At 38.6% G+C, this 26,389-nt stretch overlaps 1 protein-coding gene across 1 annotated transcript; it reads left to right on the top strand.

The window, feature by feature from the left end:
- Positions 1–454: 454 nt before the first annotated feature.
- On the top strand, positions 455–26,188 carry LOC127443041 (mitochondrial coenzyme A transporter SLC25A42). The gene is made up of 8 exons (XM_051701519.1): positions 455–831; positions 10,086–10,234; positions 14,226–14,337; positions 14,572–14,597; positions 17,734–17,900; positions 18,087–18,203; positions 18,327–18,478; positions 20,109–26,188. The coding sequence occupies exons 2-8, from the start codon at positions 10,139–10,141 to the stop codon at positions 20,432–20,434; spliced, it is 996 nt and encodes a 331-aa protein (XP_051557479.1). The 5' UTR covers positions 455–831; positions 10,086–10,138; the 3' UTR covers positions 20,435–26,188.
- The last annotated feature ends 201 nt before the right edge of the window (positions 26,189–26,389 follow it).

Genomic DNA, 26,389 nt, shown 5'->3' with positions numbered 1-26,389 from the left:
GGATAATGAGTCGTTTTCGCTCAATAAACACTAGAACTCCGACGCAAACTGAAGGGTTGTTATCGCAAAATCGGGTGATCAGGACATAATAAATACAGCTTAAAAAAGGAATGATTAGGACAGATGAAATGTGTTGCCAATAAATAGACAGTTACAATAATATTTGATTTGTCTATATCAATAATATATGTTTGGAATACATTAAATGTGCACATCGACCCCTTAAGATTGAAATCATAGAATCGACTGTGCTCAAAAGACCACGGTACTAAGGTGAAATAAAGAGTTAGAACCATAATATTTAAAACTTGAACATAAATGCTTTCTTTTCCCCAACTTGAGATCCCACCCTCTCTACTGTTTACTCCCTTTGACGCCCCCCGCGCGAGCCTATCCACTTTAAGCTCGCTCCCGCGCTAGACTACAAGTCCCATGATGCACCTGAACTCGCCCTTCAACGCCCGCGTGCGCGTGTGACAGCAGTCGCGAGACAGAGTGAAATGTGCAAGTTTACCAGTTCAAAGTCACAGCAGCAGACGTGAAAGTGACACGAAAGGTCTTTAAACAGCTCTCTCCGGCAACATGAAGCCCTGCAGTCGCGGGTGCAGTGTGATTTGAGCGGGTTTTGGTGAGGAAGTGGATAGTGACTGACTGCTGTTTATGTAAGTGGATGGTGACTGTACTTTATCAGTCCGTATTTGTGTGCGTATGAGGTTAGCAGACAAACTTCAGGGGAATGTTTCGTCAAACTGCGATCAGAGCCCGATAAAGTCGGCGTGTTTCCTCCTGAATTCGAGTAGAGACCTACAACAGGTGCGGTCAGAGAATAAGGTAAGCCAAAAGCTTCATTTTAATACCACATAACAGTTGTTGTGCTAACAGGCTAAAGCTAAAAAACTTCTAGATAAACAGTGGAAGTTCTCATTGTGTTCTGTTGTTGGTGTTGACTAGTCTTGTACATTTGATGTCTGCATGATCAGATGTAGTTGCAACATCATGGCTTAAGGGTCTGTTGACTTTGCAGAACATTGTACTAGAATCTTGACATCGTTTTAGTGATGTAATCTTTAACTTGAGCAATTCTAAATGCACTTTATGTCTTCTTACAACTTAAAAAGACAGAAAATGGACATCTACCATACTACTTTTGCTATGTCTGCAGTATAGTATGCATACTTTATGTAGTATGCAAATGAACATGCTATTTTTAAAAATAGAATACAGCATTTAATGTATGCTGCGCAGTATACAGTGTACTAGTATTCCATTTCAAGTCAGCTGTAGTGACATTTCTAGTCTCTCTTGCTATGTGAATTATTTAGTGTTGAATTTCTGTGGTTTTCCCAGGCCAAACAGTCTAGACGAATACATTGTGCATTGTAAACATTATGTGTGATGTCACCACTCTTTTAAAGCAATGCATATAATGTGTTTGCATATACAGCTGAAGTCAGAAGTTTACACTCACTTAGTATGAAGTCACTCCACAGATTTAATATTAGCAAACTATAGTTTTGGCAAGTCATTTAGGACAACTACTTTGTGCATAACATGAGTAATTGTTTACAGACAGATTGTTTCACTTTTAATTGACTATATCACAATTCCAGTGGGTCAGAAGTTTACATACACCAAGTTAACTGTGCCTTTAAGCAGCTTGGAAAATTCCAGAAAATGATGTCACGCCTTTAGGCTGTTAACCAATTAGCTTCTGATAGGAGTTGTACTGAATTGGAGGCGTACCTGTGGATGTATTTTAAGGCCTACCTTCAAACTCAGTGCCTCTTTGCTTTACATCATGGGAAAATCAAAAGAAATCAGCCAAGACCTCAGAAAAATAATTGTGGACCTCCACAAGTCTGATTCATCCTTGGGAGCAATTTCCAAATGCCTGAAGGTACCATGTTCATCTGTACAAACAATAGTACGCAAGTATAAACACCATGGGACCACGCAGCCATCATACCGCTCAGGAAGGAGATGCATTCTGTCTCCTAGAGATGAACGTAGTTTGGTGTGTAAATCAATCCCAGAACAACAGCAAAGGACCTTGTGAAGATGCTGGAGGAAACAGGTAGACAAGTATCTATATCCACAGTAAAACGAGTCCTATATCGACATAACCTGAAAGGCTGTTCAGCAAGGAAGAAGCCACTGCTCCAAAACCACCATAAAAAAGCCAGACTACAGTTTGCAAGTGCACATGGGGACAAAGATCTTACTTTTTGGAGAAATGTCCTCTGGCCTGATGAAACAAAAATTGAACTGTTTGGCCATAATGACCATCGTTATGTTTGGAGGAAAAAGGGTGAGGCTTGCAAGCCGAAGAACACCATTCCAACCGTGAAGCATGGGGGTGACAGCATCATGTTGTGGGGGTGCTTTGCTGCAGGAGGGACTGGTGCACTTCACAAAATAGATGACATCATGAGGAAGGAAAATTATGTAGATATATTGAAGCAACATCTCAAGACATCAGCCAGGAAGTTAAAGCTCGGTCACAAATGGGTCTTCCAAATGGACAGTGACCCCAAGCATACCTCCAAAGTTGTGGTAAAATGTCTTAAGGACAACAAAGTCAAGGTATTGGAGTGGCCATCACAAAGCCCTGACCTCAATCCGATAGAAAATTTGTGGGCAGAACTGAAAAAGCATGTGCGAACAAGGAGGCCTACAAACCTGACTCACTTGGGTATCCTTGTGGAAGGATACCCAAAACATTTGACCCAAGTTAAACAATTTAAAGGCAATGCTACCAAATACTAACAAAGTGTATGTAAACTTCTGACCCACTGGGAATGTGTTGAAAGAAATAAAAGCTGAAATAAATCATTCTCTCTCCTATTATTCTGACATTTCACATTCTTAAAATAAAGTAGTGATCCTAACTGACCTAAGACAGGGAATATTTTCTACGATTAAATGTCAGGAACTGTGAAAAACTGAGTTTAAATGTATTTGGCTAAGGTGTATGTAAACTTCTGACTTCAATGTTGTTGTTATTTTTTAATTTTTTTGGGGTTATCTGTTCTGATCCTTGGATATATCACAAAAGACTTTCAGTGGAACTGTCATCTGATCCACAAGGAACATAAAAGAGACTGTGGGAGACTGAAGGGGGGTATTGGACAGTGTCCAATTCGGCACAGACCCTGCTCTCCGTTGCCGTGGCAATCTAATCATCAACTTTTATAAGTACTTTATTAATAGATACATTGTGGCACTTTTAAAACATTGCTCTGTTTGTTTGAGAATCACGACCAGCCCAAAATGCAGCAATGGATCCAGAAGTAAGAATCCTGTTCATTTTTTCCAAAGTGGAATTGTTATTAACCAAAACATCAAAACATTTAAAGACTGACCTACCGTGAGCTCCGAGGTTGTTAATCGATGGTATATGCTTCTATTCAGGCCATACGGTGGCAAGAAAAAGAATGTGAACCCTTTGGAATAATGTGTATTTATGTATACATTTGTCTTACAATCTGTTTTGATCTTCATCTAAGTTACAATGATAAACACAATCTGTTTGAACTAATAACACACAAATTACTGTATCCAAGAAATACTCAATCCAGCCCGTCTGGCACCAACAATCACCCATGTGATTATCTAATCAGCCAATCGTGTGGCAGCAGTGCAGTGCATAAAATCAGGCAGATACGGGTCAGGAACTTCAGTTAATGTTCACATCAACCATCAGAATGGGGAAAAAATATGATCTGGACCATGGCATGATTGTTGGTGCCATTCAACACTCTCAATAAACAGAAACTTCTTCAAATAATAAAGTTCTCGAAACTCAGTGATGCACATGAGGCACGTCAACGCTGCACACTCGTGTCGTTCTCTCTCTGTCTTGTCTGGCATGTTTGGCTGCTTTTAAGGGCTCTCTCTGCCATCACTGTAATGAGAAACAGCTGTTAGAAATTATGCCAACCAGCTTGATGAGCCACACCACACCCTCTCTTCCGCAAACAGACACACGACCACGCCCCCATCACCACACACACCTAATTGAACTAGATGGAGTTTGTGTTTATGAACCACTCTGAAACCACATGTGTAATACAATGATCCCGTTGTATTTAAGACAGCACTAAACACTACAGACAAAACAGACGTGCACATAGGCGCAGCACAGTGGGCAGGGTGTTGAGACTATTTACTTATTTAATTAATTTGCAGCCCTCGCAGTTTGAAAATCGCAATGGGTCATATTGCGATTTCGATTATATTTTGGTTAATCGTTCAGCCCAGACCACAGTACTCAAAGAGCACACCACAGAATGCTCAATGAGGTAAAGAAGAACCCAAGAGTGACAGCTAAAGACTTGAAGGAATCATTGGAACAGGTTAACATCTCTGTTCATGAGTCTACTACATGGAAATCATTAAACGGGCATGGTGTTCATGGCAGGACACCACGAAGAAAGCTGCTGCTTTCCAACAAAAAAACATTGCTGCGCACCTTGACACTCCACAACGCTACTGGGAAAATATTTTGTGGACTGATGAAATTAAGGTTGAATTGTTTGAAGAACGCACAGCACTACAGATGGCGTAAAAAGGGCACCACGTACTAACATGAAAACATCATCCCAACGGTGAAGTGTGGTGGAGGGAGCATCATGATTTGGGGCTGCTTCGATGCATGGACTGCTTGACATGATCAAGTTTATCGTGATATCCTACATGATAGGGCTGTCAATTGAGCAGAAAAACAACATTTGAATTTTTACCTTAAATATGATTGTCAGCTGATTTTTAAATTGATGTTGTTTCCTTAGTCCACAAGAGGGCGCAAAAAATACATAAACCATTCAGCACCTTCATATTATTGCAAAGAACATTCCTGGCTGTTAAAAAAAAAGAGCATTTAATTTTTTTTCCAGCAGCACTGTGAATGTTTAATGGGATGTGTTCAGTAAAGACATGAAAGATTATAATTGGTTGTGTGTTGTTCGCTTGAACACATTGTGTTTGTCTATACTTGTGACTTTGATGAAGATTAGATCACTTTTTATAACCAGTTAATGCAGAAAACCAGCTAATTCCAAAGGGTTCACATACTTTTTCTTGCCACTGTAAGTCTGCATTATTTCAGCTTTATTTAAAAAAAAAAAAGTGTTTAATAGCGGAATACCTATTGAAGAACTACACTACACATGATCATGAAAAGAAGGACCCACCAATCAGAATTGCAGCAAACAAAGCGCACCAAAAGAGCTCAGCAGTGACCGCCCACTCTCAAACTACTTGTATATTTGTATATGTCAATATTGTGCTATATAGTTTCAATATAGCCTGCTGCTTCTATCCTTAGAATGAACAACGTTAAATCAGTTTTTGTACATTTTTCCACCTTTTTTATTTGATTACGTCATTCACAATGCTTCATGGGGATTGTAGTTCATTCCCTCATTAAAGACGTTAAGTACAAAGTCTTTGTCTTTTTGTCTGATTTTCAAACACTTTTTTTGCTTATTGCGATACACCTTGGAGCTGGATGGTTTGGCTCATGGCTTACAGCTCTATTATTGAGGATTTTATTAAATCCCTATGGAAAAAACAAATGAATATGAAAAATACTTCCCAAGGTGGCTGAAAAAGTGATCAGGCACTGTTGGGCTCTATAACAACACTGGCTCAACCAATGCTCTGAGTGCGGGGTGAGACTTTCTGTTGGTAAATAACAGGCATTATTTTTGAAATTCCACCCTTTAAGTTTATTTTTATTAAATTACTCTGTGTCTAACTAAACATTGCTCAACAGTACTCTGATGTTTCTCATCTCAGCAAGAGCTCCGCTTTAGTGAATGTGTCACATGTAAGCAAGTGGAGCCATGCATCATTTTAAGTTTGTGCCTCTACAGGAGTTTAACGGGCCTGAAGTGTTGTACTGTTGCACTGAATGTGTGTCAGTGAAGGACCTTTCACCCAGAGAGTCTCTCTTTCCAGCTCACCTTTACCCTCCTGCGGTCACACTGAGAATAGAGCTACAAATCCAACCTGGTCTCAGAGAATCACGTTACTAGAACATGGTTCGTTCTATGTATCGTGGCAGTTTCCTGGTGAAATTTTCATTAGAGGCGCTACAACAACAGTAACTTTTCTACAGTGCATGATAATTAATTTTAAAATATCACTTGTTGATGTATGTAATCTTAAATGTTGAATTAAGTAAATTAAAAGAATGACAGATTCTTAATTCTGTCATTTACTCAACTTCATGTTGTTTCAAACCTTTATACTGTAATCTTTGCACACATATAGTTAATATGTCTGTCAGGCTCTTTTTTTTTTTTTTTTTTTTATTTTATTGTTTTTTGGGTGTAATATTTCTTGAAAATGATATCTGTATAATTATAAATCATGTGTCACAACCAAAGCTGCGATTGGTCCATTTAAGTGTTTTCAGTTAGTTTATAGTTAATCGATTAGCCTGCTAAGCTAGTGTACCCTACGTTAGTAACTACATGTTATTAAAGCCTTTATAGAATTTTGTATGGGAATTTAGATATCGTAAAACCATATATATCGCACCTTTGGCAGCGATTACAGCCTAAAGTCTTTTTGAGCTTTGCACACCAGGATTTGGAGATTTTCTGCCATTCTTCTCTGCAGATCCTCTCAAGCTCTGTCAGGTTGGATGGGGACCGTCGGTGGACAGATATTTTCAGGTGTCTCCAGAGATGTTCGATTGGGTTCAAGTCTGGGTTCTGGCTGGGCCACTCAAGGACATTCACAGAGTTGTCCCGCTCTTGCGTTGTCTTGGCTGTGTGTTTAGGGTCATTGTCCTGTTGGAAAATGAACCTTCGCCCCAGTCTGAGGTCCAGAGTGCTCTGGAGGAGGTTTTCATCAAGGATGTCTCTGTACATTGCTGCATTCATCTTTCCCTCGATCCTGACTAGTCTCCCAGTTCCTGCTGCTGAAAAACATCCCCACAGCATGATGCTACCACCACCATGATTCACCGTTGGGATGGTATTGCGCAGGTGATGAGCGGTGCCTGGTTTCCTCCAGACATGACGTTTGGAATTGAGACCAAACAGTTCAATCTTCGTTTCATCAGACCGGAGAATCTTGTTTCTCACAGTCTGAGAGTCCTTTAGGTGCTTTTTTATGTGTCTTGCACTGAGGAGAGGCTTCCGTCTGGACACTCTGCCGTAAAGCCCAGATCGGTGGAGTGTTGCAGTGATGGTTGTCCTTCTGCAAGTTTCTCACATCTCCACACATGATCTCTGAAGCTCAACCAGAGTGACCATCGGGTTCTTGGTCACCTCTCTTACCAAGGCCCTTCTCCCCCGATTGCTCAGTTTGGCAGGGCGGCCAGCTCTAGGAAAAGTCCTGGTTGTTCCAAACTTCTTCAATTTAAGAATTATGGAGGCCACTGTGCTCTTGGGAACCTTCAATGCAGCCAAAATGTTTTGTAGCCTTCCCCAGATCTGTGCCTCAACACAATCCTGTCTCTGAGCTCTGCAGGCAGTTCCTTTGACCTCATGACTTGGTTTTTGCTCTGATATGCATTTTCAGCTGTGAAATCTTAGAAAGTGTGGCTTTCCAAATCATGTACAAAGTGTAGAAACATCTCAAAGATGATCCAGAGGAACGGGATGCACCTGAACTAAATTTCAAGTGTCATAGCAAAGGGTCTGAATACTTATGTCAATGTGATATATATATATTCTTTTTAATAAACTTGCAAAGTCTGTTTTTTTTTCTTTGTCATTATGGGGTATGGAGTGTAGATTGTTGTGAAAAAATAATTTAAAGCATTTTAGCATAAGGCTGCAACATAAAATGTGAAGAAAAAAAAATGAAGGGGTCTGAATACTTTCTGAATGCACTGTATATAGTGTGTGTGTGTGTGTGTGTATATATTACAGATATAGTTATGGTTGGCACTATTCGGTTCAATATACGATATGAGGTTCATGATTCAGTACAATCTGGATTCGATATAAAAACTCTTGAATGACAAAATTTTACAGAAATTGTTTATTTTCTGAAACATTGAGCAAAATGCTCATTATAATTTCTCATCAAAATAAAGTTCTTTAATACATGAAATAAATGCTCAAAGTTTAAATAATAAGAGTTTCTCTATAAGAAAAGATCACAAACAAATAAGCTTTCATAAATAGTGGGCTACATTCAGACTGATCAGGTGCAGAACAAGCAATAGAACTGAACAAAACCTGTTCTGAAAAAGTATGTGAAAGTGAATATTTATATTTTAATCATTTGTTTGTCATCATTATTATTAGCTAAATTTAACTTTATAAAAATATACATATATATTAATTAACATTATATCATGAAATTGTATATATAATAATGATATGAGCTATCACTGTTTGAAATAATGTGTATAATTTACAAGTAATAACACTGAGTTTACATTCATTTGCATAAGAAACACTAAAAAGGTTACTGTCACTTTAAGAGTTCAACGAGCGACTCGCAGTGTTCCGGTTCAGCGAACATCAACGAGAATCTCTCGCACATCCGTGCTGCGCGAGAGTAAAATGAATATTTTAACTTTTTTTTTTTATCTGACTGTAAAGAACAGAAAAAATATTAAGACACATTATTCAATGAAAGTGGAGTCGCCTCATCTTTGATGGACACACATTACATGGAGGAAACGATCCGCTTTAATCTCAAGCACTTTTCATTAAAACAAGGCGATTTTCCAGGTATTCCAGTATTTACATTTCTAAAAGCAGTTTAAGGATCTTGTGTGAACCCTGTAAACAGTGTAGAAAAAAGCGCAGTGGGGGTGAAATCAAGCGAGAGAGAGATTATGATGTATGACGGGTCACTTCATTTATGATCACATGGGCAGAAAACAGTGTTCCAGATTTTGAAATATTGAGTTATGCCACGCTATGGTCTATAATTGTATTTATTTTTTGGTTCACAATAGGGGTAGGTAAAAATATTGAATTTCCGATGCATCACGTTCTTCATTTGAACGATATCTATGTCGATTCTTAAATCCTAAGATTGATTCAAGTAAAGCACATGCAGCTAAATTTGTGCTCTCGGGCCGCTGAAACTGCCGTCCGGCACTTGATACGCTTTAACGCATTTGCTCGGTGCAGATGAAGCCTGTTTTTCACGTAAGTGTATACGTGAAATAACTTCATACAAGATGCATATTTGAGTTCACGTTGTGGATCTTGGGATATTTCAGACCTTTTGTCTTATTTTTTTTATTTGAAATTAAGTCAATTAGTTTGTATATGAATTAGGGCTATCTTTAGAATATATTCAAGAAGCTAAATAAAGTAGTATGTATTTGTCAGCCTGTTCATATCTCGCCTGTCCAGACCATGAATAATTCCACATTTGTGCTATTATTAGAACTCGATCTGTTATTTGATCCAGGCCATTCTGTGAGACTGGATTTCTGTCGACACGTCATATTTCTCTGACCTGAGTGTGCAAGTCAATTGGATTTTCTTGCATTGATTTTCATTTTTCTCAGAGCTGTTGGTTTAACACAGGATCCCTCGAGAGATTAATTCAGTATTTATCATTAATGTTGAAGCTGTCTTGAAATGGAAATGCTCTGATAATGGTAATATTTGACATATAATCCTACAGAGGTGAAATTGGCCTGACATGATGAACAGTCCTTTGTTTAGATCTCTCAAAAACAAGTCCAGGTCACATTTCATTCCAAAATCAATAGAACGAATAATATGTTTTGCATAAACAAAATGAGGCTGTTTTTAAGGGCCTAAACTGTATTTTCATGACAATTAAGCACATTTTACTTCCAAATTATTATTCAAATAAGTCTAACATTTAAATCGGCATAAAGGCATTACAACAAAATGTACTTAATTGACATAAAAATGATGCTACAAATTAAAACGTCTAAATTTGCCTAAAATATGCTTCATTTTCTTCAAGAAAAGTATACTTTATTCTTTCTTTCTTTATTATTTGGGATGAAAAATGACCCCGTCAGTTTTTTATAATGTCAGCCAATGAGATTTCAGGTAGTTTAATAAATCAGCGTTGTCTTATTAGTGTTATGTACTAATGTTTACTTTCTTGTGTCTTGCTAGGTGTGTGTTTTTGTGTCCAGCCAGCGAGCCCTCCTGTGTGCTGGTGTGTATGAATGGGTGAGGTTGGCATGGGTAATGCAGTTCAGGGACGCCAGGGGGCGCTCACACAGGGCGAGGTGCTGCCACGCCCCTCCTCCAGCCAGTCAGAGGTAAGAATACTCTCTTCTAAACCTGATCATAGCAGAGAAAAAGTTGCACTGTTTAGTTCCAGTGAATATTACACTTAAAAATGAAATTTTGTAATCATTTACTCACCTTCGTGTCATTCCAGATGTTTATGACTATATTCTGCAAAACACAAAAAAAGTCAATGCAAGTGAATTGTGGCCAGAACTTTGACACTCCAAAAAGCACATAAAGGCAGCATAAAAGTAATCCATAAAACTCCAGTGGTTTAATCCATGTCTTCAGAAGTGATATGATAGATGTGGGTGAGAAACAGATCAATATTTAAGTCATTTTTTTACTATAAATTTTCCTCCCTGCCAAGTAGGTGGCGATATGCACGAAGAATGCAAATCGCCAAAAACAAAAGAAGAAGAATGAAAATTTAAGTGGAGATTTATAGTAAAAAAGGATTTAAATATTGATCTTTTTCTCACCCACACCTTTCATATTATCTCTGAAGACATGGATTAAACCACTAGAGTCTTATGGATTACTTTTATGCTGCATTTATGTGCTTTTGGAGCTTCAGAGCTGTCAGCACCATTCACTTGCATTGTATGGACCAACAGAGCTGAGATATTCTTCTAAAAATCTTCATTTGTGTTCAGCAGAAGAAAGAAAGTTATACACATCTACGCAGTTTATATGTCATGGACCAGATCTTCAATCGAAAGAATGAAGCTTAATGAATTTCAGTCATTCTGATCCAATGAAATCTAAAAGATTAAAAAACTAAAAATTGTGGATTAAAATCCCATTACTTTGTTCACACAGGACATCTGAACACGCAAAAGAAATGTAGACTATTTTCATAAAATTTTATTGGTTTTAATTTAGTTACACCTGTGGTGTTCCCTGGTCAAAATGACCCACCATTGGAAATGAATGGTAAGGTTTATAAAAAAAAAAAAAGAGCGAGGAAAAATTGAGCATTCAGGAGCATGCCCATCCATTAGATGGGCACATATGTGCATGTGTGTTTGCAGACACACACATGCATGAACGCACACACACACACACATAATGTGTGTAGAGCGCCCTCTTTGTGCATCGGCTTTCCATGTACACTCTGAGGAATATTTCAAGATCTACTCATCATATTATGTTGTGTTTGAGGTCATTTGAATTGGGATCATCTCCTGTTACGAATTAAAAAGCATGGGGAGCTGGGTACCTCAGCGAGTAAAGATGCTGACTACCACCCCTGGAATCGCGAGTTCGAATCCAGGGCGTGCTGAGTGACTCCAGTCAGGTCTCCTAAGCAACCAATTTGGCCCAGTTGCTAGGGGGGTAGAGTCACATGGGGTAACCTCCTCGTGGTCGCTATAATGTGGTTCTCGCTCTCGGTGGGGCGTGTGGCGAGTTGTGCGTGGGCATTATCTTAATAATACACTTTTTTTTTTTTCCTCTCCAATTTGGAATGCACAATTCCCAATGCGCTCCAAGTCCTCGTGGTGGCGTAGTGACAAATCTCAGTTGCCTCCACGTCTGAGACCGTCAATCCGCGCATCTTATCACGTGACTTGTTGAGCACGTTACCACGGAGATGTAGCGCGTGTGGAGGCTTCGCGCTATTGTCCGCGGCATCCACGCACAACTCACCACACACCCCACCGAGAGCGAGAACCACTAATCGCGACCACGAGGAGGTTACCCCATGTGACTCTACCCTCCCTAGCAACCGGGCCAATTTGGTTGCTTAGGAGACCTGGCTGGAGTCACTCAGCACAACTGTGAGTGTTTTATTAATAAAATACTGGCGGTTTAGAGCACACAGACAAAACACTGTAAAGAACTTTGTCTCACGTTTGAGAGCGACAGCGCGTCACGCTTCTAGGAGCACTATATATGTGCGTTCATCCATCCTTATGACTATACCGTGTGGATCTATAAGATATTTTTCAGAAGTGTCAATAAACCTTCTCTTCCGTACAGTTCATATTTTTGACTTATTTGCCCTGCAAACTCTTTGTAGGCTTTGGATTTTCTCAACAGTGTTATTTCAGGATGACCAGAGCAACATTTCAGATGCGATGATTGGCCCGCCGGTTAGTCCATTTAATGAACGAGTTTTTCAGTCACATGTAGGGTTGCCACATTTTAAAAAACGTTTTAAAATAAGGGGGGGGTCACGACCAATTTATTTATTTATTTTTTATTTATTTATTTTTTTCCCACCCAATTTGGAATGCCCAAATCCCAATGTGCTTTTAAGTCCTCATGATCACGTAGTGACTCGCCTCAATCCGAGTGGCGGAGGACGAATCCCAGCTGCTTCCGCACGTTGCCACGGAGACATGGCACGTGTGGAGGCTTCACGCCATCCACGCTCAACTCGCCACGCGCCCCATCGAGAATGAACCACATTATAGTGACCACGAGGAGGTTACCCCATGTGACTCTACCCTCCCTAGCAACTGGGCCAGTTTGGTTGCTTAGGAGACCTGGCTGGAGTCACTCAGCACACCCTGGGATTCGAACTAGCGAACTAGCGAACTAGCGAACTCCAGGGGTGGTAGCCAGCGTCTTTTACCACTGAGCTACCCAGGCCCCCGTTAATATATAATATAATTTGCCTCCTTTTATCTTATGTATACTATATTTTGGTTGGTTTATATGTATTTTCTTTTCCGTCCTTCACCCGTCCTTGTCTTTATGACTCAGTGATTGTATTCATACATTGTTTGATCTTATTGAACATTTATATTGAAATAAATCCAGTTTTATCACCATTTGTGGACGGTCCCTTACCCACCATAGGCACATTTTCCAACTTATATCAATGTTAAATTGGCAATCTGGAACGATTTCACCGTGACGCCATCTGACCAGCTTAAATACGGGACAAATCATGTCCCGTATTGATTCAATACGGGATACATAATTTTTTCTTTAACTACGGGACTATCCTGTATTTTATGGGACGGGTGGCAACCCTAGTCACATGACCGTTTTGATGTGCAACTTTATTCCTAACAAATTCAATAGGAGTTTATTCTGTAAGTGTGTTTCCATCATAGTTTATGTGCATTTCTTCTTATTGAATAAAAAATGTATCCACCAAGTGAGCATATACATTTTTTTTATTTTTTATGCACATTTTGGATACTTATTTGCATCTTGGTGTTTCCATCCAGCAGTTTTTATGCGATATCCCAAAATGCGCATTAAAATTTTTTGATGGAAACAGCTATTGACGTTGTGTCCTGATGCAGCAAGATTGAAGCGTGACTGAGATTTGAATACTATGGAGAGGAAGATTATAAATGAATAAATTAATAACTATTAATTTAAATAACAGTAATGACTGAACTTCCAAGGATAAGATAATGCTGTGAAAACATTAGCATGTGTGGATCTTGTGATCAGGGTAACTACATCTGTACCTTAATATCTACATAATCTTTTTCCCCCCTGTTGCTATAGTAGATATATTCATTTGTTGGGACGTTTAAACAAGTCTGGTCTGTAGCCACGTAACCTTTCAGCATGCTGGCACTTGAAGTTTGACACACACAACTCAACCTGATTTTCCTGCTTTAGTGGTGTTCATCAAATTGGTCAATCATTTTGGGCATTTGGGGTTTGGTTAAATGTCTCTGTGTGGAAACACAGATTAGAAATGCGAGTTTAAACCTGTTCTGCTTTACAAACTAAAGCCTGAAATGAAAGCTTGCATCATACCCAGAAACCAACGTTCAATATCTGCTCCAAGAGCATGCCTGGACATGTTTACACCGGTGCTAAATTAACATATCTTACTGATTAACACTGGACTTGTTTAACCTTTTTTTTTATTTTTTATCCTCAACAACGGTAAGTGTTTTCACAGAATTCAATGTAAAGTCTCTTTGTTGAGATTTAGTGGAAGAAATATTTGGCTGGTGATTAAGTTGTTTACTGCTCTGTTCATGAACCATAACTAATCTCAATGTATGGTCTCTGTGTGTGTGTGTGTGTGTGTGTGTGTAGGGTTTTAAACAGGGTCGTTCGGTGTTGAACTCTCTGCTCTCTGGGGCGTTTGCAGGGGCCGTGGCTAAAACAGCTGTTGCCCCTCTGGACCGAACCAAAATCATCTTCCAAGGCACAAATTCATTCTCTCATTAACTCACAGTGACTCACTTTACATGAATGTGTGACCTGTTTGATTGTTAGTTAAGTTCAGTAATAAAGTAAACCTTTTAGTTGTACAATGAATGACATGCAGTAATCCACAATAGTGGTAGATCATTGCTGAAAAGTTGGTTTTTATTAAAAACATATTTTAGCTTGAAACCCCCTCACAAACACTAAAAAAAATATCCCTTTCTTCTTCTAGTGTCGTCGAATAGATTCTCCGCTAAGGTGAATGTTTTTCTTTTTCTTTCTGTCTTTTGAATGTGAATAAGATTAGCTGTAACATGCCAGCAGTTTGCACATTAATTTTAAAGATGTCTGACTTTCAAAAGGTATTTTTGGTATTTTTTTTTACTCTTGTTTTCCAGTAAAAAATATCTCAACATCCTTAAAACCTCTTAAAATCTACGGACCTGCCAGCGGGGTGAGAAGCGTGCAAAAAGTTTACACTTAAATTGTAAAAGTCCCCGGATGCTTAAAGGGGTAGTTCACCCAAAAATGAAAATTCTCTCATCATTTACTCACCCTCATGCCATCCCAGGTGTATATGACTTCCTTTCTTCGACAGAACACATTTGGAGAAAAATATCTCTGCTCAGTAGGTCCTTATAATGGATGTGGATGGTAACTCGATTTTTGATGCTCCAAAAAGCACAGACAATCAGCATTAACGTCATCCATACGACTCCAGTGGTTAAATGAATGTCTTATAAAGAGATACGATCGCTTTTGGTGTGAAAGATCAATATTTAAGTGCTTTTTAACTATAAATCATTGCGTCTGTTAAGCAGCAGTATGTGCGTTCATGAGAGGGCTGAGGTCACGGGGTCTTTCCAGCGATGGCGTGGCAACGTTCAATTCGGCAGCAGATGCGTTCTACCACTGTTGGCATTGCCTGGCATTGCCTACATGTGCACCACCACATCATCTGAGCTCTCTGTCTCTTTGAGGCTTGTTGGTCCAGCCTCCTCCATCTCCCTGTGCTCCTGATCACATCATGTTCAAATGAGTATGGCTGTGCAAAAACTTGTATCTCCTCTTAAATAAAAATCTTATGACATCTTTGTTTAAATTTGCTTCAATTTGTTTACGGTGTTCGGTCTGTACAGCATTCCTCCTACTCAGTTGTAAACAGCGCTGCTCACTTCTCGCGTGAACATGCCAACGGCAATACGTCACACGAGAGACCGCGTGACCTCAGCCCTCTCGTGAATGCGCACACTGCTGCTTAAGTACTGTAAATATTCATCTTTTTTGCAACAAAAGCGATATAAGACATTCATTTACCCACTGGAGTCATATGGATGACGTTAATGCTGATTGTCTGTGCTTTTGGAGCATCACAAATTGTGTTACCATCCACATCCATTATAAGGACCTACTGAGCTATTTTTTTTCAAATGTTATCTGCTGAAGAAAGTAAGTCATACACATCTGGGATGGCATGAGGGTGAGTAAATGATGAGAAAATTTTCATTTTTGGTATCCCTTTAAGTCACTCATATTTGGTATCATTTGAAAGCTTAGAATCTGAATCTTTCACAGAATACCATCTTTTTTGCATTTATGTCACATAAAATAACAAAATGAAGCCTGAAATCCTCTGACATCTAGTGGAATGAAATAAGACTTTTTGCAAGGAGATAGAACAAATAGAACCAGAATTTCATGCTATGAAGTTAGTTTAAAAAAAAAAAAAAATCTGTAAAATGAGACCAATTTTTTGCAATTAGTGTTTAAGGTAAGCTTTTAAATTTGGGTGTGAAAAATTGCAGACAGCAGCCAAAAAATGCACCAGAATTGAAGATGTATTCTCGTATTTTTTTTTTTTTTTTTTTTTTATATGAGAAATCTACCAAATGTTCTCATTTATGCTTAAAAAAAGATAAAAAAAATAAATATATTTTTCTAACCCCACTTACAAATTATATATATATATTTTTTTTTTTTTAGGGCTGTCAAACGATAAATATTTAATCGCGATTAATCGCATCTTTTTTGTAGTTAATTGTGATTAATCGCAATATCTTTAAAAACATGAGTGGACAAAATATGCTTAATCCACGTATTTTTTTCAGTCATCCACACAAAACCTACCCCAACAACAGAAAAATGAACACAACACAACTCAATTAAAATTATGTACAAATATGGTAGTTGTAAGTGTATTATGACAGGATTTATTTGCTTCTTTTTATGGAGTTTTGACAGACATGATCTTTCCAGGAGCACAGTGGAATTAAATAGCTCTGGTCATGTGACTATTTGCACCACTCATGCAAAAAATCTGTCATTTACAGTTGACATCTCTGTGCAAAATACATCAAAAACTATTTTTAGATCCCGGTTTCAATTGTGTAGATTACCTGCAGGGTTCCAGTAATGTCTTCAACTTCTGCATTGGTTAGTGCGCTATCAGTATCACTAACCTTGGAGACAGCAGTAGGGTTTCCGTTAGCCAGTAATCAGTACCGCCGATCCCTATACGCATATTACGCAGTCTGCGTAGGGCACCAACTCCCTAGGGGGGCACCAGAAACTCAACCAGCTGCCTTTACTGGCACGTTATGTTATTCAAGGACCTGGTAGCAGTCGCGGCACACAGACGATTGCCTTGTGCTCACACTTTAATTTCACGCTCCCACCACACCTCCACTCGCACCACACGTCGCAACTTTCACACCGCGCCTCGCAGTGCAAAGCAGGTGTTCAAATGGCAGCTGTCTTGCCTCTGCAATCATGTTACAAAGTTCCGAGTTCCATCTGTGCTTTACGGACATGTTCTACTGCTGTGCTACATTGATAAAATGCTTGGCGCAGGTATCAGCATAATGTCTCCCATCTGTTTTCCCGACGGTCAATGCATGTGACATTAGCGACGTCTGCACGAATGGACTCGCTTCTCATGAACGGTTATTAGAAGGGTCATATTACGCTTTCACTACGTAACCTTTTTATTTTTGCATTAACGCGTTAACTTCGACAGCACTAATAAATAAATATATATATATATATATATATATATCATTTGTAAGTGGGGTTAGAAAAATAAACATGATACCAAGGGAAAATTCAGTTTATTTTTCATACCTCATTGGCAAATATTTGTTCTCTTTTGAATTGTTAAACATTTTGCACTTTTTTTGTTTTTGCAAACAAGACGTAATATGTTAAGTAATTTTGCTCCAAGTAAATTTATCTTGTTTAAAGGATGTTTAGGTATTTTTACTGAAAACAAGTCCAAAATAGTGATGAATAAAATTATTTTTGGCAGTGTACTGGCAGCTTAATTGCGCTTGATTAGCTTTCATTGCATACACAGATTTTTTTGAAGCACACACAAATGTGTTTGTTGTGTTTTTAGGAGGCGTACAGGTTAATTTACCGCACATATCTTAAGGATGGATTCTTCAGTCTGTGGAGGGGAAACTCGGCCACTATGGTTCGTGTTATTCCGTACGCTGCCATCCAGTTCTGCGCCCATGAGCAGTACAAGAGGATTCTGGGAAATTATTATGGCTTCCAGGGCAAGTGAGTGCTGCATTGCATGCCATACCGGTATTATTTTGTAATCGTCGCACCTTACAGAAAAAAACGGGCGTAAGTGTAACTGTTCCAGTAACATACAGGTTTAGATGTTAACAACTTTTGCTGTCCATCCAGTTTAAGTTATAGTGAAAGTTTCTTACCAGTGTTAGTTTGTGCCCTCTTTTCCAGAGCTCTACCTCCTGTGCCAAGACTGCTGGCTGGTTCACTGGCGGGCACCACAGCTGCCATGATCACATACCCACTGGACATGGTCCGGGCACGCATGGCCGTCACGGCCAAAGAGATGTAAGAAATACAGAAGACTTTGTATACATCTAACTGTTAAAAAATGCACCACCACCAGCCAGTTTACTTCTAAATGTCATTTAAAATGTTCTTGTGTGATGTCATTGTGCAATTTATTCTCAGGTACAGTAACATCCTGCATGTGTTTGTGCGTATCTCTCGTGAGGAGGGACTGAAGACTATCTATAGGGGATTCACTCCTACTATACTGGGCGTCATACCGTACGCTGGGCTCAGTTTCTACACCTACGAGACCCTAAAGAAACTCCATGCAGGTACAAGCTGTCCGCTTTGTTTTTATTATATTATACTATGTATCTGACAACATTCCTCATTTATTGAAAATATTAAAGTAAAATTGCTTTAATGTGTAATTCAATGTAGTTTTTTTTTTATTGTTTTAAAAATACAAAGGCAATTTTTTCTCCCCTTTTCTCTCCAATTTGGAACGCCCAATTCCCAATGCGCTCTAAGTCCTCGTGGTGGCGTAGTGACTCGCCTCAATCCGGGTGGCGGAGGATGAATCTCATTTGCCTCCGTGTCTGAGACCGTCAATCCGTGCATCTTATCACGTGGCTTGTTAAGTGTGTTACCGCGGAGACATAGCACGTGTGGAGGCTTCACGCTATTGTCCGCGGCATCCACGCACAACTCGCCACGCGCCCCACTGAGAGCGAGAACCACATTATAGCGACCACTAGGAGGTTACCCCATGTGACTCTACCCTCCCTAGCAACCGGGCCAATTTGGTTGCTTAGGAGACCTGGTTGGAGTCACTCAGCACGCCCTGGATTCGAACTCGCGACTCCAGGGGTGATAGTCAGCGTCAGTACTCGCTGAGCTACCCATGCAAAACATTTTTAAATGTAAATGTAGTTTTTAATGGATTTAAAATACGAAAGTGGAAAATGTTTGTGTAATTATTTGTAGTTTTTGTATTGTAGTGCACATTATAGGTGCAGTTTAATTGTGATTTTTGTTTTGGTGTACTATTACATCAGAGGTTGACCGATTAGTGGAATTTGCCGATACCGATGACTAAGGTGGTGGGAAAGGCCGATAACCGATTAATCGGCCGATACGTTACATTTTTTTTTAATTTTTTTTATCAATTTATAAAATGATACATTTCTTGGTATTTCCTTACTATGACAGGCACAGACATTGAGGATTCAAGAGTCCAAAATGAATAAAATATTAAAAGCAGTTTATTTTGCAACCAAAATCCAAATTATAACCAGAAAAATTAAGATTTGTTGCATAACATGGGACTTATAACCATAAACAAGCCTGAAATACCCCGGGGACTCTTATTTTGAAATGACAGAGATTTGGCTTCATTACCAAATGAAGCTTTTTGTGGTCTATATATTCACCAGATGAAGAGTTTTGTATAAATTCATCACCAGATGAGGTTTATTGATGAGGAAAAAATAAATGAGGAATAAAAAAAAAAAAACTTCCAAAAAGCAACTATTGGCACCAATTAATCGGTTAAACCGATTTATCAGTCTGCCTCTAGTAAACATGCATTTTTGTTGTTTTTGTAATAGTTTTATTTAAAAATAACTTTGTGCATGTTATGTAAAACTTCAGTGACTTGTCTTTCAGTTTATACTTGAAATTTAGTTTTTCATAACCTTTCTCGTAACCATCAGTGATTGCAGTTCTGTTTTGGTCCTTTTGAAAACTTACGTTTTTACATTTTAACACTTTTTTTGTTGCTTTCGTAATAGTTTTATTTAATGATAACCTTGTTGTGTGCATCTGAATGAACCTTCAGTGACTCGTCTTTCACATCATAGATGCACATTAGTTTCCGTTTTGCACATGTTTTTATGTTTTCACTTGAAATGTAGTTTTTCGTAACCTTGAGTGATTTGTTCTTTCTTCTCGCTGTTTCAGAGCGAACAGGCCGTCCGCAGCCGTACTCTTACGAGCGTCTGGCGTTCGGAGCCTGCGCGGGGCTGATCGGTCAGTCTGCCTCCTACCCACTGGACGTGGTGCGCAGACGCATGCAGACAGCGGGCGTCACCGGTCACACCTACAGCACCATCGCCGGCACCATGCGGGAGATCGTAGCGGAGGAGGGCGTCATCCGCGGCCTCTACAAAGGCCTGAGTATGAACTGGGTCAAAGGTCCAATCGCAGTCGGTATTAGCTTCATGACCTTTGATGTGATGCAGATCCTCTTGCGAAAATTTCATCAGTTAGGTTATAATGCGCGGTAGCCCGCAGGGGGCAGCAGAGAGAGACGAGAAGATGAAATTACAGCTGCACTCCAGTAAGCTCGCATCAGTGGATGAACAAAGACGTTTCGTTGCAGCATCAAGGCATCAGATGGTGCAAACATCTCGTAAAAAGATGCATGAGCGACATCGTAGAGCCTGTTGCGCAAGAAAACGGGAAGAGACGTTTAATTTTTTAATCTAAAGCATATGCTGCCAGTGAAGAGTAGAGAGTGTGGTGTCTCTCAAATGCAGAAACCTAATAGTTTTGACAAAAGTGTGATGTTTACTGTTTAAATTTTGACTTCCTGATGAAAGACTTTGCAGACGTGTGTTTTGGCATACACTGAATGAATGTCCTGCATCTACTGCTGTCACAGACCGGACGTCCTGTGTGCAATATTTACTGTCCTGAATGTCTTTTTGGACACACATGGTATGCAATGCTTACAGTATTTTCCTGTGTACAGGAATATCTCTACAGTATATGTAAAATATCTACAGTATATGTAAAAATGGCTTTATCAACTTTCTGCCTGTGGTTACACACAAGTCAAAAAAATTGACTCATCTTTCCAAACCCTTTCTAACAATGTTTCTTCATCTGTAGATGATGTTTTGCAGAATGTTTATGCTCTTCTTTCCATACGATGAAAGCATACGGTGACCAGTGACTGTCAGGCGTCAACAGTAATGCATTTAAGTTTGAAAACGCTTTAATTTAGCTACATTTACACTAGAATGGCGCTTTCCTCAACCAAAAACTAGGGATGCACCGATACCGCTTTTCTCTTCCGATTCCAATATCTGAAATCTCATTATTGGCCAATATCGATTCCTATCCGATACTAGTGTTGTTGTTTTTCATTATTATTATTATTATTATTATTTACTTTTTAGAATTTTAAAATACAACAGTAATATATTTCAGTTATGCACTTTTAACTCTCGAGCTTTTATTTTGACTGTCAGAACACTCCAGGATGTCCTGTAAGTGTCTGTATGTGGGCTTGTTCACAGTAGTTTAATTAGATTCTTATTCAAATTCTGGTAAAATGCTCATCTGGTGCTGTTCTAAATGCATATGATGCCAAACTATTGAGCATCTACATCTGATGTGTTGTTCATGAGTAGCGCTCAAATGTGAAAACAGCCGCGACCGCCTCACTAGCGTGCGCGTTATGTGTGTCAACAGCTGCACCATTCACTAAAATGCACTGCGCATGCATACTGTGTATTTACTTATTAAACGCAGCGTTTTGCGATTTCACAAATCTATCGCATGTCTATGTGGCTTTGAATAAATGCACGAGTCATATGGACTACTTTAATGGTGTTTTTATGCTTCTTTTATGGAGCTTGACAGTAACAAACATGACTAACACACAGTATTGGATTTGGATCGGGCTCGTAGGACCGATACCTGATTTGTCTAAAACGTTAGTATCGTAGCTGATACCGATCCAGGTATCGGATCGGTGCATCCCTAGCCAAAAGGGAGACTTTCGAAAATATGATGTTAGGAAACCGAAACGGAGGTTTCAAACTAGACCTGCACAATTAATCAAAATAAAATCAAAATTTTGAAATTACTTTGTGCGATTATAAAACCGTAAAAGGCTGTAATTTGAGTCATATTTGAATAAATAAATAGTTTGCACGTGCTGCTCACTTCAAAGTTTATGTGTGCTGCTCTGTCTGGTTTGTGTTGTGTTAGTGTATTATTACAGTGTTTTTAGAGCGGTTCTGAGCTCCATAGTAACTCAGAGTAACAGAAGTGCGATGAGTTCGGTTCCATTTGCTTACGTGCGCTGAGCGCATTATATTTAAAGCACTCCGGATTCATTTTCATTTCAATTCTGAGCAGTTCCAAATATGTTTGGCCGCTACAAGTTAATATGCAAATAAAATAACCCATGGGTATTTGTGGACAGAGGAGATGTTAAAATGAGTAGTACATTATACAGATGTTGTGAACTCTGCTACAACCAGAAACAGCATTTCCCATCAAAATAAAAGCTTGATATATTGCATAATAATAATAGGTGTTATATTACAATTATATAATAATTAAGTAGACTGGGTTCCAAAAATAAAACAAAAAACCCAATCACAAAGTGGACCCAAACAGGTACACGGTTGACAGGTACAATGTGAATATTTTCTGTTTTACTATTTTATTTATTTATTTGTATATTTTTGGCTGTAGTAAAAAAGGTCCAAGTTTGGTTCATTGTAAGACGTAAGATATAACCATTTTAATTTCATAACAAAAATCCTTAAAATCGAATTGCGTTATCAAAAAAATTTAATGTTTAAATCTACAGTATTTTGAGCGTAGTTTTTTTGTTTGATGTTTTGTTCAAATCGCAATATTTTTCAAAATAATCGCAATACGACTTTTTGTCCAAATTGTGCAGCCCTACTTGAAACTTAAACATAGTAGTGTGAACGTGGCCTAAAAATGACAAAAAGTCTCAAAGTAGTCCATATGACTCGAATACTATATTCCAAGCCTTCTGAAGCCATATGATAGCTTTGCGTGAGGAACAGACAGATATTTAAGCTGTTATTCACTGAAAATCTTACCCTAAAAAGCTCTCAAATGTTCTCATTCGCGTTTGATTATTCAAAATGCGCTGCGAGATGACGTGTCACCCCAGTGTTGCAGAACGCCGTTGGTTCTTTCGTGTCTCGTAACTGACTGCGACATGCCAAGTTGGAATACGCAGGAGTGAGAATGAGGTTCGAGAGGAAGATTTTCTCTGAATAATGACTTGAAATTTCTGTTCCTTTAACAAAGTCTTTCTTATGACATCAGAAGACATGTTTGTGAAGACTTATGGTGTCCTTCTTGGAGCTTGGCAGCCTCAGTCAGTCCCCATTTGCTTTCATTATATGGAATAGAGGACAGTAATCATTCTGCTTAAGATCATCTTATGGGCGTCACAGTAGAAAGTAAGTCAGGTTTGGAACAACATGAGGGTGTCAATTAAATATTTTCATTTTTGCGTGAACTAACCTTGTTAACCTTTTAACCTTTAGTGACTCAGAACCAAAGGAAGGTCATCTGACCCATGACAGTGGAGTAAAATTATCTCTATATATTTAGAGAAACTAAACGGGAGTACGGCTGTTTGTTTTTAGTGACTGATCTGTCTGTTGCCTCTCTTTAAACTTGCACTTGATGTACAGTATATGTTGTCATGCACACCGACTGATCGATTGAGAGTGTGTGTTTGTCTTCTTCACCTGTAGCGTGTTACTGTCTGTGACGTGTGTTTTGCGTCTTGCACATGTATGCACAAGTGCCTGAAAAGAAAGTGAGAACAGCAACATATATTACAACTAAACATATAAACACATCTACATCATCTCTACATGAGTTTTAGTATTACAACTAATACAAAAAGTAGAACTGCATCAAATGTTCACATTAAGTTTGGTTTTTTGTTCATACTCATAGACATAGAGTTTTTGTATCGAAGTATTGAATTATATGAAATCTATGCTCTAAAAAGAAGATTATCAGGGTGAATTTCACGAAAATTTCACATCAAGGACATGTCCAGGTCATATTTACACCGAAACCAAAAAGAAAATATTAAGAAAAAGAAACCGGTTTTTAGGACTATTATAGTTTCTGCATTGTGTCATTATTTTCACAATAAATAGACACACCCCACTCCCCAATTCTTAGTAGTAGCCTACTGTAATGCACAAAACAAATCTTCATTTAATCCTAAAAATGATAATATATTATTTAAATTGTACTGCACTGATGTGCTGATTTTATTAATCCAGATTTTTGTTAAAAAAATTGTCTTGACATGAAGATTTTCATACTGTACTGCAGTATTTGCGTTTTTTATTTTTATGCATTATGAGAAATTGGATCACATGTATAGACAAACACAATGTGCTTAAGCTAACAACACACAAACAGTTATTATCTTTCATGTCTTTATTGAACACATCCCATTAAACATTCACAGTGCTGCTGGAAAAAGTAAGTGAACCCTTGGATTTAATAACTGGTCGATCCTCCTTTAGCAGCAATAACCTCAATCAAGTGTTTCCGGTAGCTGCAGGTTAGACCTGTACACCATTCTTCCTTACAGAGCTGCTTCAGCTCAGTCATATTCTTAGGATGTCTGGTGTAAACGTCTCTCTTGAGGTCATTCCACAGCATCTCTATTGGGTTAAGGTCTGGGCTCTGACCGGGACACTCCAAAAGTGGATTTTCTTTTTTTGAAGCCATTCTGTAGTGGATTTACTTCGATGTTTAGGGTCATTGTCCTGCTGCATCACCCAACTTCTACTCAGCTTCAGCTGGTGCACAGACACCCTGACATTATCCTGTAGGATATCTTGATAAACTTGGGAATTACTTTTTCCCTCTGATGGCAAGCGGTCCAGGCCCCGAAGGAGCAAAGCAGCCCCAAATCATGATGCTCCCTCCACCGTACTTTTCACTATGTTTTCAAGTTGTTATGTGGTGGCCTGTTTACGCCATATGTAGTCCTTTGTGTTCTTCCCAAATAATTCAATCTTAGTTTCATCAGTCCACAAAACATTTTCCCAGTAGTGTTGTGGAGTGTCAAGGTGCGCAGCAATGTTTTTATTGGAAAGCAGCGGCTTTCTTCGTGATGTCCTGCCATGGACACCATACCTGTTTAATGTTTTCTGTATAGTAGACTCATGAACAGAGATGTTAACCGGTTCCAATGATTCCTTCAAGTCTTTATCTGTCACTCCAGGGTTCTTCTTTACTTCACTGAGCATTCTGTGGTGTGCCCTTTCAGTCATCTTGGCTGGACGGCCACTTCTAGTGAGAGTACCTATAGTACTAAATCATCTCCATTTATAGACAGTTTGTCTAACTGTGGACAGATGAATATCTAAACTCTTCCAGATATCTTTGTAACCCTTTCCAGCTTTATGCAAAGCAACAATTCTTGATCAAGATCTTCTGAGATCCCTTTTTTACGAGGCATGGTCCACATCAGCAGATGCTTCTTGTGAATAGCAAACTCAGAATGTTTGAGTGCTTTTTATAAGTCAAAGTAACTCTAACCCACAACTCCAATCTCATTTCATTAATTGGATGCCAGGTTTGCCAACTACTGACTCTAATTAGCTTTTGTTGATGTCATTAGCCAAGGGGTTCACATACTTTTTCCAACCTACACTGAATGTTTGAATGATGTATTCAATATGTACAATAGTTTGTGTGTTATTAGTTAAATCAGATTGTGTTTGTTCATTATTGTAACTTAGATAAAGATCAAACCAGATTTTAAGACAAAGTTATACATAACTGCAGGAAATTCCAAAGGGTTCACATACTTTTTCTTGCCACTGTACTAACGAGACAATCACAGAATACTAAAACATAAAGTTTCAATTATTATTATTATTATTATTAATATCAATTATTATAACACGATTTATAAATCTGATATCATGAGGTTTGACTGAAATCTGTGTTTTTCCATTTAGAAGTATGGAATTGCAAGATACTGAGTCTGGAACTCTGTTTCTGGAATATGTCTGACTTTTCTGATCACTAAATTCATGCATATTTTAATGTAAAGGTTTGCGATGAGAAACTGAGGATATGTAGGATTTTTATCATGCCGTTATGTTGTGAATGCAGAATCACAGTGATTTCCTCTCTCTCTGATTCTGGATCATGAAATTAATTGAATGCATCTAATGTTCTGATATTAAAAAATTGTGAGGATTTGTGCCCAATGAATGTATATTAAACTAATGATATTGGGGGGGAAAGCTTTGTTTTCATCACTTATCACATATTTTCCTTTTTTATAGTGGGAAGAAAAAATGTGCTATGTTTACATTTTAAAAATAATACTTAATATGTGACTTCTAGATGATGCCATCCTGACAGTTCAAGAGCTGTTCTTTTAGTTAAAAGTAGCTTTAGTCTCTTGA

The sequence above is a fragment of the Myxocyprinus asiaticus genome, chromosome 6 (assembly GCF_019703515.2).
Source record: "Myxocyprinus asiaticus isolate MX2 ecotype Aquarium Trade chromosome 6, UBuf_Myxa_2, whole genome shotgun sequence".
NCBI lineage: Eukaryota > Metazoa > Chordata > Actinopteri > Cypriniformes > Catostomidae > Myxocyprinus > Myxocyprinus asiaticus.
The sequence above is the reverse complement of the archived record's forward strand: the minus strand, read 5'-3'. Positions and strand labels throughout refer to the sequence as shown.

What these genes read in the sequence shown, in the direction of transcription:
- LOC127443041 (XM_051701519.1), top strand. Translation starts at nt 10,139, where the DNA reads ATGGGTGAGGTTGGCATGGGTAATGCAGTTCAGGGACGCCAGGGGGCG. An exon ending in TATTATGGCTTCCAGGGCAA is followed by an intron (nt 17,901 to 18,086) that starts GTGAGTGCTGCA and finishes CCTCTTTTCCAG; the next exon opens with AGCTCTACCTCCTGTGCCAA. An exon ending in GCCGTCACGGCCAAAGAGAT is followed by an intron (nt 18,204 to 18,326) that starts GTAAGAAATACA and finishes ATTTATTCTCAG; the next exon opens with GTACAGTAACATCCTGCATG.